Source organism: Carassius carassius, chromosome 41 (assembly GCF_963082965.1).
Source record: "Carassius carassius chromosome 41, fCarCar2.1, whole genome shotgun sequence".
In the NCBI taxonomy this organism is placed as follows: Eukaryota; Metazoa; Chordata; class Actinopteri; order Cypriniformes; family Cyprinidae; genus Carassius; species Carassius carassius.
The window spans coordinates 22,192,617-22,209,075 of NC_081795.1; the positions used below are offsets into that span (position 1 = coordinate 22,192,617).

Below are 16,459 nucleotides of genomic sequence, written 5' to 3' on the forward strand. Positions count from 1 at the left end.
CCATCTATCTTTCTATTTTCCTACATTTTTACTACAAGTTAAAATTGTCTTCAACTTTTAGATTACTCTCAAGTGCAATCAATGCAGTTGTTACATCCTATCCCACCACTGGGTGAATTGTAACACTTTATTAGTGTTATTATTTTGTTTACATTATTTTGTTTAATGATTTTCTTTGTATATTTGGGGGGAAGTCATGGCCTAATGGTTAGAGAGTCGGACTCCCAATTGAAAGGTTGTGAGTTCGAGTCCCGGGCCGGCAGAAATTGTGGGTGGGGGGAGTGCATGTACAGTTCTCTCTCCACCTTCAATACCACGACTTAGGTGCCCTTGAGTGAGGCATCGAACCCCCAACTGCTCCCCGGGCGCCGCAGCGTAAATGGCTGCCCACTGCTCCGGGTGTGTGCTCACAGTTTGTGTGTGTGTGTGTGTGTGTGTTCACTGCTCTGTGTGTGTGCATTTCGCAGAGCACAAATTCTGAGTATGGGTCACCATACTTGGCTGAATGTCACGTCACTTTCACTTTCATATCAACCCCCCTTAGCTCCTCCCCCAGTTCACCTTGTTTCATTTTGAGCGTTTTTATAGGCTACAAAAGAAAAACAAAGTGAGATATGGAATAATGTATATAATGAATATATAAATGCAATATAAATGCAAATCAAATTATATTATATTAAAAGTTTATTTTTGCAACCTCAGTTTTTATTTATTAATTTCATTTGAATCCATACAACTTTTACTGTCCCACCAGGAGGGTGGTGATCATGTATTATACTAATTTCTTACACGTATTCACCCACTATTTACAATCAAGATAAATAAACGTAGTATTTGAATCCTATCCAACTTAAAAAGCGATATAAGTCCACAAATACTTTTTATTTATTTATTTATTTATTTATTATATATCTATACTTTTTTTGTGGTATTTGACGAGTATGCAGTGGAGAATAACGCAAGAGTGTAAATTTACAAGTGCAACTCAGTGCATGCTTCAAAACAGATCTGCTCCAGATTGCACAATATAGCCTACCTATAATCAGACAATAATGATTTCACACCGGAATAACGATGATGAAACTCGGTAAGCACGGTCTGTGTGTGTGTGTGTGTGTGTGCGAGAGAGAGAGTCCTTCAGATAAAACGAAAGACTCTACGTGTGTGTATGTGTGTGTTTGTAATGCGCGAGCGTGTGTGATAAGGAGGTGGGGGTGAGAGACCCCGTTGTGTTTTGACCCCCTAAACAACTCCCAGTCTCCATCTCTCTCTCTTTCTGGTTTAAAGCTTCATCGCTCGTTGTGGAGAGACACATTTGAGCCCAACGCGTCGCTTCATGGACATCGCTAGAGCGGAAAGGACGCGATATATCAAACGCGCCGCTAATGCTGGATACTCGGCCCGGTCCACGCATCTACTGCTACATTCTTATTAAGGTGGGGTATCCTTACGGCTTCTCATCACATCCTAGGATACCATTATACTGTATAACCCAATTTCCATAGCCATAATTTACATGGATATAATAAATTGTTATACATTTAGTATGTGTATACTGGTAATGTTATTATAGGGATTTCTCATTCACTCTAGGTCACCACTTAGGCTGTTATTTTTATGGTTACTTTTAAAGAGAAAAGCAATCTTATCCACTCATGTTCTTGCATTTATTGTATGATGCCCCAAATGCTTTTGGACCAGAATTTGAATATGGTATCAGTACATATTTGTGTTACAATGCATGCTTGTTTTTTTTAGTTTTGGTTCAATGTTTTTCTGCTTTAGTTCTTGTAGAGAGTGTGTCTTATCTGCCGCTCTGGTGCGTGTTGTCATCCGTCAGTGAGTGTGTGAGCTCGGCTTCCGTATCGCATGGAGAAGAGGGTAGGTCCTGTTTTTCCCTTTATTTTTTTCCCGTCCATTTTACTGCTACTTTGATGCGAAGGATGCTATCATGTGGATATTAAAAACTAATTTCTAAATATAACTCTTGATGTGTACAAGCAGCTATGGTATTAAAAAAAAAATTATAATAATAATCTTATTTCGTAATTGTTAGATTTTTGTCTGACACTAGGCTTCCAACTTCCAAGTCAGTAATGAACATTATTCCATTATGCAATGCTTAATTAATGTTCTTTAGTTAATGTGCATTCAAATAGTTAAAAATAGATTAAACTTTAATTTATATATTTTCATCTGGGCTTACATTTATTAGAAAGGCAGTCAAGTTAACAAAAGTGCTTAGCTGTTCAGTTTTATCCATATTGAAATCAATTACATGTATTCAGTAAAATAATAAAAGTCAAACATCAGATGGAGTAGTGTAAGAAAATAGCAAACAGGCTCTTGTAAGGCAAAGTCGGTAGGTATAGGTCAACCTTTGTGCTACAGTCAGCTGCCTAATGGAAATTATTGTTGCTTTCCATCTACTTAGAAGTGGTAGTTATATGATCCTGTTAATTTGGAATCAAGTCTATTCAATCTCAAATATAAGCCCTTTTATCTGTACGGCAATATTCCTCCTTGTGTAAAATGATCCAAGAAATTCAATTACACTGATTGGTGTTTTTATTTCCAGTAAAAGCCTGTTAGATTTAAAGTAAAACATTTATATTTGTAAGTCCCACAAAATATGTGGGTTTATGTATATGTTCTATGACCTTCTACATGATGTTTGCATCCTTAAGGTTGCGAAGTACACATACATGTACTCATTTATTTAGAAAAAGCAACACTACGTCATAAATAATTATTTTTATATTTAATTACATTCAGTCTGCTTGAAATTCTACTGCTTTTAATTGGTTGTAGTTTGTCTATAATAATTAATTTACACTACTACTCATTATGCGATTATCAATCAAAATATGTTCATCAGTTTGATTATATTTTCATCAATAGAAAGAAAAATCATCAAACTTTGGTTCACAAATTTTCTTATATGTATTTGCATTATATGATGAATGTTAGTTACTTCAATTATTATTATTATGTTTTACTTAAAGTTATTATAAAGTGCTAAAGTACTGACAAAATTTATCACATGCACTTTGGATGTTTTGTGTCTTTATGTGTTTGCCATATTTTTAAATTCTTAAATTGTTCATCTTTATAGAAGGCCTTATAATAATTTTAAATATCGAGTTTATATGCTACAGAAAATCCTGATTTATGATTTATTATATCCTTTATTTATTTCTTAGTAAAATGTACTTTGCAGAGGTGGCTTACATTAAGTAATGTTATTAGTAATGAATAATACAGCTTGCTTCTCAATAATAGGTGAGCAGTCATTGGAAACGGCTCAAATAAAATGTATAGTTGTGCAGGCAGATTTTTTTCAGATTATTAATTAAGCTTTTTGTGAGTCTTTTTCTTCTATGTTGTTTTTCTGATCATTTATCTGACTACAGCATTAATCAGAAAGCTGACTGTAAACCCATCTAATTAGTGTGAATGAAGGCTGGATGATTTTATGTATTTGTATGTTAGTCTGTTAATGATAAATCAGCTGGAAAGCTTTTCTTTGGAGTTTATGTCCCTGGGTGAATGTTGCTCGGTGCGCTGAAAAATCGCACATCAAAGCCTCCCCGCAAACAATGTTTATTAAGGAGGAGATACAATTAGCAGAGACTTCAAACAGCCCCTTGCTAACGCACCTCCTCACATGTACTGTCAGTCCTGTATATACTTATACATCATAATAAATTCCCCCCCAAACACAGCACATTTAGTCAGGTCAAATCAAGTCACCTTTATTTATATTGTGGTTTATACAATACTGATTGTGTCAAAGCAACTTTACAGAGTCCAAAAAAAAAAAAAGTTTGTCAATAATGCAAGATGCAATAATGCATCTCACGAAACATAAGGCTGAATCAGGCAACGTCTTTTATTTTAAAATTATCTTGTCACATCTCTCCTTATCTAGTATGAGGACTTGGTGCATTACCCAGGCTCTGACGCCATGCCTGTGGGAGACTACAGGGATGCCATGAGGTCACTTCCTCTACCTCACTATGGCCACGTTGTGCCTGACTCCCTGAAACACCACCGGGACCAGATCTATGGGTGAGAGTCTGGTTACTTTAACCATCTGTTACCTCCCACTAAAAACATGAATCAGCACTGCATGTGTTAATATATATTGACTTCAATTCCTGTAAGAGATCATAATTATGGAATCAATTATATGTTTGACTTTCTCACATAAAGATTTATTTTTAGGAAAAAAACAAAACTCTTCTTTCACAATTTAAAAAAAGCAAAGTGAGAAAGATTAATGACTTTTTGCAAATGAATTGCAAAAAATAATGTCTGAACATTCCCATTGGTCAGATAAACAGTTATACTCAAGTTATATTCAACAGTTATACCCACTTCATTGGTCGAGCCAGTGTTGCGGTTTAGGGCTACTCAAACAAACATAGCAATGTTTAGAATATGCTTCAGGGTCATTTTATTTGCAGTTTTGAAGAACAGTCAACTACAAATAGTTTACTTATAGTCATCTATCACCATTTACCTTAGATATAAATCCAAAACAATTACACACTACACCTTTCAAGAAAATCCAGAGTAGTAATGACATTTTGGTGGCATTCATTTCTTATTTCATATCAGTCATTCTTAGGCAGCGTTAGCTGTGTAGCATTTTCTTACCCTGCAGTGTTTTCTTACTTGGAGCATATATATATGTATTTATTTGCAGTCATCCTTTGTTTCCACTCCTGGCTCTGGTATTTGAAAAGTGTGAACTTGCCACCTGCTCACCACGAGACTCCACCTCCATGTCAAACATGACCAATTACAGTGATGTCTGTTCCTCTGAATCGTTCAATGATGATATTGTAGCCTTTGCCAAACAAGTGAGTAACCAAGCCAAACATGTTAAAGCCAAGCGCACACTCCAAAACCAAACATTGTCATGCTGTTTACAGACCTTTATGACTTTTAAATTAAATTCTTAAATTTAAAATGAATTGGCATTGTGGTAGAACACAAGATGCAGACTTATAATTCAAACTTGAATTTAAGAATGTAGCATTTAATGAATGAAAGTTCAGATATATTCATATAACTGTACATTTGAACCAGAAAGCTAAAGTTTGTCAAGACAAGCTTTGAAGACCTTTTGTACAGAGAGCACAATGGACTGGATCTTCAACTTCTAGTTTAAAATCAGAGACAACAGGCTTATGTATTATGTCTTGTATACTTTTTTTTTTTTGCTTTACTACAGATTGCAGAAACATCAAGCATCAAATTCAGTACATAATGGTTTTTCTGTTAATTATTTTAGATTCGATCAGAGAAACCTATCTTTTCATCAAATCCAGAACTGGATAATCTGGTAAGATATATGTAAGCTTTTTTTTTTAAATAAATGGCTTTGTGTAATTTTTCACTATTCTTAATCACATGATCTCTTTGCACAGATGATCCAAGCCATTCAGGTTCTAAGGTTTCATCTATTAGAGCTAGAAAAGGTATGTTTTTAAAACTTACCCTTGTATTATCCAGGTACATGTCCTAAAAACATGGCATTGTCATAACACATTTTTTATTTAGAGTGTGATTTTTCTGTTATAATTTACTTACCTCGTTTATTCTTTTTTAATTTAATTTAATTTAATTTTTTTCATTTTTTAAATGGATATCCTTCATAAAATCTCATTAATCCCTCCTTATATTCAAACATGACCGTGCTTACCAAACAAAATGAGGCACTGGAGGTTTGCTTGCAGTGACACAAAATAGCACACTCACATGTTTTAAAACCAGACTCCTTTTTAGACGGCTATTCTCGCAGTACTCTCAGCTTTTATTTTATACGAAAGAGCTCAATGAACATTAGCTTTATAAATGTCAGTGATATCTTTGAAAGCCTGACATCTTTACTTGTCTCTCATAGGTTCATGACCTCTGTGATAATTTCTGCAACCGGTACATCACCTGTCTAAAAGGCAAGATGCCCACTGATTTGGTGCTGGAGGACCGAGAGGGCGGATCCAAATCTGACATGGAAGATTTCACTGGCTCTTGCACCAATCTGTCAGAGCAAGTAAGTCAGTAGACCATTGGAAACTTATCAGGTACTCTAGCTAATTGTTCCCTTTTGCTGGGTGTGTGTGTCTGACTATGTCTGTCTTTCCTGATCTAGAATCAATCTTGGTTGCGAGACCCGGATGACTGTGTGTCGACCCCCTCAGGCACCCCCAGTGCCTCCTGTGGCCTCACCTCACACAGCGCAGAGAACTGCAGCGATGCTGGTACTTATCAGTTTACACACAATGTTCTAAATGAAGTGCTATAGTGAAGTGTAGCATTTATGCTGCATACCGTTTTATAAAAATCTTATGGGAATTGTGTAAACTATATGCAGTAATAAGAGCTACATTGTTTCATGTTTAATTCAACGACTGGCATCTTGTTATCATCTTGGAAATAAAAACATATTGTTTTGCATTTTCAGTTCAATCCAACAAGATATTTCATTATGCTTGTGTGTTGTGCTGTGTCAGGTGATGGGTTGGATGGAAGTGTAGCATCTCCCAGCACTGGAGAAGAAGATGAAATGGATAGAGACAGACGAAACAAGAAAAGAGGAATCTTTCCCAAAGTCGCAACAAACATTATGAGAGCTTGGCTCTTCCAGCACCTGTCGGTGAGAGAGAAAACCAACTCATTTAAAGTTAAAAATATACTTGAACATTATTCTTTTGTGTTCCATAGAAAAAACTACAGCATAAATGTAGAAAAATATGGTTACTATGGTACATTTTTATAAGGGTTGAGAGAAACAGTAGCATTAGGCTCTAAAATTAGTGGCAGAAAAACAATTCAGAGCTTAGAAAAAGAAGACATGATAAAAGGTTTGGATACGGTTTTTAGCAAGAATAAAAACAATGTGCGTACAAACAGACTTTAGTGAATAAAGAAATGATTAAAGTGCATTCTCAGACTTCCTGAGGGATGCACAACAATAACTAGTGTTAAGGAACTTGTTACCTTATAAATACATTTTATATAGTTATTTATTGCAACAAAAAAAAAAAACACTTCCTTTTCAAATATATTTTCTTGAAAAAGTCATTATTATTTATTTGCTACTTTTCCAAAAAGTAATATTATGTAAATAGGTAACCCCAGCACTGGTAACGTTTTTGTCCTGTCTCAGCATCCATACCCGTCTGAAGAACAGAAGAAACAGCTCTCCCAAGACACTGGTCTCACTATACTGCAGGTCAACAACTGGTTAGTAATCACTCTCTTTCCCCAGTAATCAACCTCTCTCATGATCTGCCATCATATTCATCTATTTAAAATGAGCTATTTATTTAAAAGTTAAAATATGTGCGTGTGTTTCGTATTTACATTTTTGAACTGTAAAATAAGTTCAAATATTTTAATTGTATTAACATTAAATGCTAGAGTTCTTGAGATACCTAGTGATGCATTCATGGATCTTAATCTTGTGTTTGCTCTTGCTGTCTCCACTTAGGTTTATAAATGCCAGACGCAGAATAGTCCAGCCAATGATTGACCAATCAAATCGCTCAGGTGAAATAAAGTTATTCTGGATTTGTGTTTGTTTCTGTATGACTTGTTTTACAGTCTGATTGCATGGTAAATGAACATTCATGCCTTTCTGCACTGAATGACACATATCTGTGTTTGTGTGTGTTTCCTCAGGCCAGAGTACCCCGTACAGTCCGGAGGGGGCAGCTCTAGGAGGATATGGGTTAGATGCACAGTCTCATTTAGGTCTTAGGACAGCAGGTGAGAACAGCGTATGAGAAAGCATCACCCTAGCTACAACACCAAAACATTGCTCTGGAGTGGGCTGAAATACCTGTTATTTGTCAATTTTGGCTTTCGTTCACATTCTCTCTTTCTCCATTGTCAGGACTTCAGGGAATAGCGTCCCTGCCCACAGATTACCCTGGTGCCCTACTGCCCCAGCCGGGATACTCGCACGCCGGCCCATCCTTGCACCCCTACCCCGGCCCCCACACTGCCATGCTGCTCCATCCACCATCCCACAGCCACCCCGCTGAACCCCTCATAGGACAAGGCCTTGACATACATGCCCACTAACTGAGAGCAGAGCTGGGGAGGGTGCGCTGAAAATGGGATAGAAGGGTACATTATAAATGGACTTTTCAGTACCACAGCCCATCGCTCTCACCAAACCTTCAGGGCATCACTGCGGTCAACACATAAAGACTCTGAAAATGTCTTAAATGCACTGACCTGGCGTCATGAATCAAAATGTCAATTTTATGCACTCAGCTTCCATGCAATGCTCATTTCAAATGCTTGACAGACTTGTTACATTCCTTAACCATTTATTGCTATCTGTTCTCCTCATGACAATGATCTGAATGCACTGTACTTAATACACCTATCTACTAGTTTTTATGCACATTGCTTCGTTTGATTGAATATACCCATGTCTTCCTATGGCCTTAGGGGTGAACTGAGATCTCCCATAATCTAACATTAAGGCCTTCATTGCCTTTCTTGCCTTGCCTCTGAAAACTGTCTTGAGGAGCACAAATGGAAAAATACAGCATATACCTCCTCAGTCAGGACCGAAACATATCAAAAATCCTGAAATAGTCTTCTGAGATGAACAATTGCACCAAATCCTTATAGCCTGACTGCTGAACATTGTTAATAAAATGTAAGGGTGAAGCTCGTGAAATCACGTCACATTTTACCCCAAAATCAAGAGATTGTGCACAAGAAACCTATTTATAGAATATCAATTCATTTTTTTCAGATCATTAAGAATTAGAAATGCAATATTATTATACAAAACTCTCTTTCTCCATTCTTTATAATAGTGGTTTTCATTAGTTTCCCGTAATACAAAAATACAAAAAAAACCATTTTCCTAGAAGAAGAATATATCTTATTTTGATTTTGGGGTGAAACAGATATCGACATATTCTTGAGGGATTTTGTGAGAGATTCTTGGCTTAAAGGTCCAACAGATTATGTCTTCCTAGCTGAGGGTCATATACATTTCTTTCAATTCTTCTGCTAAGTCAGTCTCAATTTTAGTTTTTACACCTGATTTAATTTATTTTTTAGGTTAATTGTTTTGTATTTATCTGCGTCAGAACTATGGCTTCTCCAAAATGTACAATAATCTGAGTAGTGCCACGTTTTTTGAATATCTCGATTTGATAAAGAAGTGAATATGTTCTTATTTAAAGTTATTTAAAGTTTTGTAAATGTTTACCTGTTGAGGTCCCGACAGGCACATTTTTGGTTTGCCCTAAAGGACCCGACTCACATTACCATCAATATTTCACCCAATCTCATCACACAGTACCAATGTATTAATGAATACAAGAATTTCTGATGATACTTTTTGGAGATTTGTTGGAAAGCAATGGACTTCAATTTTGAAACCTGAGCTCTGTTTTTGTCATTCCACTGTCTGCATTAAAACATATTATACGACTGTTGATGATGTATTTATGATGACATGACTTAAGGTATTATATCATTTTATCAACAAAATGTAAAGTTCAAACGTTGCTTCTTTTGGCCATTTAAAAGTTTAAGGAGGAATTTAAAGTCAAGTTGACTAATGAGTAATGCATTTTTAATTAGATGCATTTCTAAACCCAGACATATTTATAAAGCACAACAAACCCATTCAACAAAAAAGTGAGATTGTTTGACATAAAATACAATGAAACGATTGAAGACTAAAAAGACAAGACATTTGAATTTGAGAAAAGCAAGTAATTTAATAAAATCACTACTGTTTATTTGTTGTTTTCAGCATTATGGGGCCATTTTTTATCTATTGAATCTCTTTGTTTAAAAGGTATTAATAAGTTAATAAATTGCAGACAAAATAAAAACCAATCAGTAAATAAAAGTTTTTACATGTGGGTTGGCTCCTACTTCCCTAGTCATCACAAATCTCTGCTAAAGTGTTTTTCACTATGCATGAGTGCATTTTTGGCTCCATGTTCACCCCCATATCTGCCAACCAGCCTTGTGTGATAGATTCAGCTAGCAGGGGGCAGAGTTCACTAAACGGTTAACAGGAAGAACCCAATGTCAAGTCAAGTCAAGTCACCTTTATTTATATAGTGCGTTAAACAAAATACATTGCGTCAAAGCAACTGAACAACATTCATTAGGAAAACAGTGTTTCAATAATGCAAAATGACAGTTAAAGGCAGTTCATCATTGAATTCATTGATGTCATCTCTGTTCAGTCTAAATAGTATCTGTGCATTTATTTGCAATCAAGTCAACAATATTCTTGTAGATGAAGTGACCCCAACTAAGCAAGCCAGAGGCAAGGAACCGAAACTCCATCGGTGACAGAATGGAGAAAAAAAACCTTGGGAGAAACCAGGCTCAGTTGGGGGGCCAGTTCTCCTCTGACCAGACGAAACCAGTAGTTCAATTCCAGACTGCAGCAAAGTCAGATTGTGCAGAAGAATCATCTGTTTCCTGTGGTCTTGTCCTGGTGGTCCTTTGAGACAAGGTCTTTACAGGCAGAGGCGTCGTGCCCATTCGAAGTGAGGGGGCACGTGCCCCCTCAGATTTCTGGGCCAAGTGGATTTTAAATGCAGCTTCCAAACGAAAAAAAAAATATTGCAGAATAATATTTTTTATATATTTGATACAATCACAGCGGTGTGATTAGATCGTTCACTGCACAGCATCAGCTGCTAAATTCAAATCTGCGTTCGCTGGCTGGTGCTGAGCCAGAGACAGACGCGTTCGTACAACGCTTCATGATAACCAATCAGAAACTATTCTGTTGCGCTTATGGATGCAATGGCCAATCAGAGACGTCCAGAAGAGTCATCACTGAAACGCAGTGTTTTGTTCACTTGCTCGCTGACTGAATTATTTAGCGAATTCTCTCATCAGAAACAACAAAAAGTGCAGATGTGCGTACGAATGTAAGTAAGATATTCGTTTCATAATGTAAAGTGCTTCAGTGATTTTAATGGAAGTTTCTGAGAGTGCCTGAACTCTGGCTAGACTGAATGAAAATGTTTTTTGATAATGTAAATGTTCTTTACTCTCTGTAAAATGAAAGTGTTAAAATAAGTATCTTACAATATTGTTATTAAAATTTACATTAAATGCAAATTCAGTCGTATTGAAAATATTTTATGGCATTATATGGCACTTAAGTAAAAAGTCAGGTTTTTATTTGTAGTTAATAGATTACACTACATTTCCATATATTGATCAAATAGCAATCTATAAAGGTGCAAAACGCGTTTACCTACACATATTTGAGAAACGAGATATTTCCTGATATATTAAGCATGTTTGGAATTGTTTTGAATAAAAAGGAAAAAAAATAATAAAAAAATAAGCCTATATCAGTTATACAGTGCTTTCGTAGAATGACTTATACCCCCGACCTCCCCCACCCCCCCGAAAAAAAATGTGCCCCCTCAAAAATCATGAATGCATGACGCCCCTGTTTACAGGGGATCTGTATCTGGGGCTCTAGTTGTCCTGGTTTTGGCTGTCTTTCAGGGCAGTAGAGGTCCTTTTCTAGGTGCTGATCCACCATCTTGTCTGGATACGTACTGGATCCGGGTGACTGCAGTGACCCTCTGATCTGGATACAGACTGGATCTGGTGGCTACAGTGACCTCGGAATAAGAGAGAAACAGACAAATATTAGCGTAGATGCCATTCTTCTAATGATGTAGCAAGTACATAGGGCGTTATGGGAAGTGTTTCCGGTTCCAGTTTACCTAATTAATGCACCCTAAAAAACCTTTAACGGATTTGGATATTAAAATCATATTAGTATGTTATGTGTAAGCCAGGTTAAAGAGATGGGTCTGTAATCTAGATTTAAACTGCAAGAGAGTGTCTGCCTCCCGAACAATGTTAGGTAGGTTATTCCAGAGTTTAGGCGCCAAATAGGAAAAGGATCTGATATTCTAGGTATTATCAAATTGCATGAGTTTTGAGAACGTAGCGGACGTAGAGGATTTTAATGTAAAAGGAGCTCATTCAAATACTGAGGTGCAAAACCATTCAGGGTTTTATAAGTAATAAGCAATATTTTAAAATCTATACGATGTTTGATAGGGAGCCAGTGCAGTGTTGACAGGACCAGGCTAATATGGTCATACTTCCTGGTTCTAGTAAGAACTCTTGCTGCTGCATTTTGGACTAGCTGTAGTTTGTTTACTAAGCGTGCAGAACAACCACCCAATAAAGCATTACAATAATCTAACCTTGAGGTCATAAATGCATGGATTAACATTTCTGCATTTGACATTGAGAGCATAGGCCGTAATTTAGATATATTTTTGAGATGGAAAAATGCAGTTTTACAAATGCTAGAAACGTGGCTTTCTAAGGAAAGATTGCGATCAAATAGCACACCTAGGTTCCTAACTGATGACAAAGAATTGACAGAGCAACCATCAAGTCTTAGACAGTGTTCTAGGTTATTACAAGCAGAGTTTTTAGGTCCTATAATTAACACCTCTGTTTTTTCAGATTTTAGCAGTAAGAAATTAGTCGTCATCCAGTTTTTTATATTGACTATGCATTCCATTAGTTTTTCAAATTGGTGTGTTTCACCGGGCCACGAAGAAATATAGAGCTGAGTATCATCAGCATAATAGTGAAAGCTAACTTTATGTTTCCTGATGATATCTCCCAAGGGTAACATATAAAGCGTGAAGAGTAGCGGCCCTAGTACTGAGCCTTGAGGTACTCCATACTGCACTTGTGATCGATATGATACATCTTCATTCACTGCTACGAACTGATGGCGGTCATATAAGTACGATTTAAACCATGCTAATACACTTCCATTGATGCCAACAAAGTGTTCAAGTCTATGCAAAAGAATGTTGTGGTCAATTGTGTCAAACGCAGCACTAAGATCCAATAAAACTAATAGAGAGATACACCCACGATCAGATGATAAGAGCAGATCATTTGTAACTATAAGGAGAGTAGTCTCAGTACTATGATACGGTCTAAATCCTGACTGGAAATCCTCACATATACCATTTTTCTCTAAGAAGGAATAAAATTGTGAGGATACCACCTTTTCTAGTATCTTGGACAGAAAAGGGAGATTCGAGATTGGTCTATAATTAACTAGTTCTTTGGGGTCAAGTTGTGGTTTTTTGATGAGAGGCTTAATAACAGCCAGTTTGAAGGTTTTGGGGACATATCCTAATGACAATGAGGAATTAATAATAGTCAGAAGAGGATCTATGACTTCTGGAAGCACCTCTTTTAGGAGCTTAGATGGTATAGGGTCTAACATACATGTTGTTGGTTTAGATGATTTAACAAGTTTATACAATTCTTCCTCTCCTATAGTAGAGAATGAGTGGAACTGTTCCTTAGGGGGTCTATAGTGCACTGTCTGATGTGATACTGTAGCTGACGGCTGAATGGTTGCAATTTTATCTCTAATAGTATCGATTTTAGAAGTAAAGTAGTTCATAAAGTCATTACTGCTGTGGTGTTGGGAAAGGTCAACACTTGTTGAGGCTTTATTTTTCGTTAATTTGGCCACTGTATTGAATAAATACCTGGGGTTATGTTTGTTTTCTTCTAAAAGAGAAGAAAAGTAATCGGATCTAGCAGTTTTTAATGCTTTTCTGTAGGATAGGTTACTTTCCCAAGTAAAAGTTAGGTTACTTACCGTGTGATTGGTTATAATGCGAAACGCTGTTAAAACACGTGAAAATAAGTATGGCGCAACCTGAGCAGATCTTAATATAATGCCGCAATCTACACTTTTAATTTCACTTTATTCACAACAGACGTTATAAATTTAGATTAATTGTGCATGGGGAATTTTTGTCCAATTTGGTGGCATTATTGCCCCAAGTCCCCATTGCCAGGGGACTCCAGCCTTACACATGCCCTGCCTATGCTAACAATCTGTTGTAATTAAACTTGTGGAAAAAAAACATTAAGCATAAGCATTGAACATAAAAAGCATTTAACATATTGAATATATTGTCATATAGCCTATTACCATGGTATTTACATGGTGCACTTCAAGCAGCTCCACTTTATAATTATACGTCACTGTTCACAATACAATATCAGCAAAATTGTTGTGAACAAGCTGCTGCAAATGATACAGATGTGTGTGTGACTAAAAAGAAGTGTGAAAGTGTCAGAAAGGAAAACTCCAGGCAGGTTGTTAATGATCCATCAGTTGGTTTAATGCAGAGAATAATTGGTTTGAAAGTGTTGGGGTGCATTTTGCCACCAGCACTTCTTTATCTCCATTAACTGCAACTTTGTTCTAGCTCACACTACTTACTAAGCTGTCATAGTATCACAAATAGAGAATGTATTTGACAGCCAACTCTTCTTTGTTATGTTTAGTCTTTAAATAGCTTTAACCATATGTATATTCAGCAACACACAAGAGAAGTTCATATATCTAATTTATGCCTTGTGCTGGATGCATTTTTTGACTACTTGATCCACTGGATGAGGGAGAAAAGAATGGTATATTGTTTATCTCTAAATTATGACTTAAGAGTTTTGAATGTTGCTGCAGATGAAAAACAGGCTTAATACATTGTAATATTTAAATTTAGACTGAGTGCCAGATGAATACATAATGGGGCTTGTAATCTTGTTCCTCTAGGCTTTTGTTGGCTGTTTATTTATGTATTATTCTATATAAACAAGCATTTGAAAGAATCCTTTGACAATTGTTTTTATTTTTATTTTTTTTTTGCACTTTTCACAATATGTTTCCCAGTGATATGAATCTATAAAGAAATAATGTGAATTATTACACACCCCTGTTTTTTCTCTGCTCTTTCAAATGTATCTGTAAGATATATGTATGATGATCATCATGTCTAAGAATGTCTTGTCTGTTCAAGATGCGATTACAAAAATCGAAATATAATATAAAAAAACGGAATTTAAATGGCATATATATATATATATATATATATATATATATATATATATATATATATATATATATATATATAAAATAACAAATACCTACCTTTTTCAAAGTAATATTAGAACACAATGTGAACTCAAAATCTTTCTTGGAAAAAAAAAAAAGAATAGAAAAAGATGTACAATACTTCCTGCAGTGGTCACGATGAACGGCAGTGAATTAGTAGGCCTACACAACTAGACTTGAAGATAGGAAGAGAGACATTGATTTAAATTCACAACAGAATTAAAAAAGTCAGTCACACAACAAGGCATTGCATTAGTCCAACAAGATTTAAAAAATAAATAAATGTCAATGTCAATGTCACCTTTATTTATATAGCACTTTAAACAAAATACATTGCGTCAAAGCAACTGAACAACATTCATTAGGAAAACAGTGTCAATAATGCAAAAATGAGAGTTAAAGGCAGTTCATCATTGGATTCAGTTATGTCATCTCTGTTCAGTTAAATAGTGTCTGTGCATTTATTTGCAATCAAGTCAACGATATCGCTGTAGATGAAGTGTCCCCAACTAAGCAAGCCAGAGGCGACAGCGGCAAGGAACCGAAACTCCATCGGTGACAGAATGGAGAAAAAAACCTTGGGAGAAACCAGGCTCAGTTGGGGGGCCAGTTCTCCTCTGACCAGACGAAACCAGTAGTTCAATTCCAGGCTGCAGCAAAGTCAGATTGTGCAGAAGAATCATCTGTTTCCTGTGGTCTTGTCCTGGTGCTCCTCTGAGACAAGGTCTTTACAGGGGATCTGTATCTGGGGCTCTAGTTGTCCTGGTCTCCGCTGTCTTTCAGGGATGTAGAGGTCCTTTCTAGGTGCTGATCCACCATCTGGTCTGGATACGTACTGGATCCGGGTGACTGCAGTGACCCTCTGATCTGGACACAGACTGGATCTGGTGGCCACGGTGACCTCGGAACAAGAGAGAAACAGACAAATATTAGCGTAGATGCCATTCTTCTAATGATGTAGCAAGTACATAGGTTGTTATGGGAAGTGTTTCCGGTTCCGGTTTACCTAATTAATGCAGCCTAAAAATCCTTTAACGGATTTGGATAATAAAAGCATATTAGTATGTTATGTGTATGCCAGGTTAAAGAGATGGGTCTTTAATCTAGATTTAAACTGCAAGAGTGTGTCTGCCTCCCGAACAATGTTAGGTAGGTTATTCCAGAGTTTGGGCGCCAAATAGGAAAAGGATCTGCCGCCTGCAGTTGATTTTGATATTCTAGGTATTATCAAATTGCCTGAGTTTTGAGAACGTAGCGGACGTAGAGGATTATAATGTAAAAGGAGCTCATTCAAATACTTAGGTGCTAAACCATTCAGGGCTTTATAAGTAATAAGCAATATTTTAAAATCTATGCGATGCTTGATAGGGAGCCAGTGCAGTGTTGACAGGACCGGGCTAATATGGTCATACTTCCTGGTTCTAGTAAGAACTCTTGCTGCTGCATTTTGGACTAGCTGTA

At 36.5% G+C, this 16,459-nt stretch overlaps 1 protein-coding gene across 1 annotated transcript; it reads left to right on the plus strand.

The window, feature by feature from the left end:
• The first annotated feature begins 1,169 nt into the window (after window positions 1–1,169).
• LOC132122963 (homeobox protein meis3-like) lies at window positions 1,170–9,482 on the plus strand. Its single transcript, XM_059533495.1, has 13 exons — window positions 1,170–1,436; window positions 1,786–1,881; window positions 3,932–4,071; window positions 4,712–4,868; window positions 5,303–5,353; window positions 5,439–5,489; window positions 5,915–6,064; window positions 6,164–6,272; window positions 6,525–6,667; window positions 7,181–7,257; window positions 7,505–7,563; window positions 7,696–7,782; window positions 7,910–9,482. Exons 2-13 carry the CDS (start codon window positions 1,870–1,872, stop codon window positions 8,098–8,100), a joined length of 1,227 nt encoding a protein of 408 aa, XP_059389478.1. The 5' UTR covers window positions 1,170–1,436; window positions 1,786–1,869; the 3' UTR covers window positions 8,101–9,482.
• The last annotated feature ends 6,977 nt before the right edge of the window (window positions 9,483–16,459 follow it).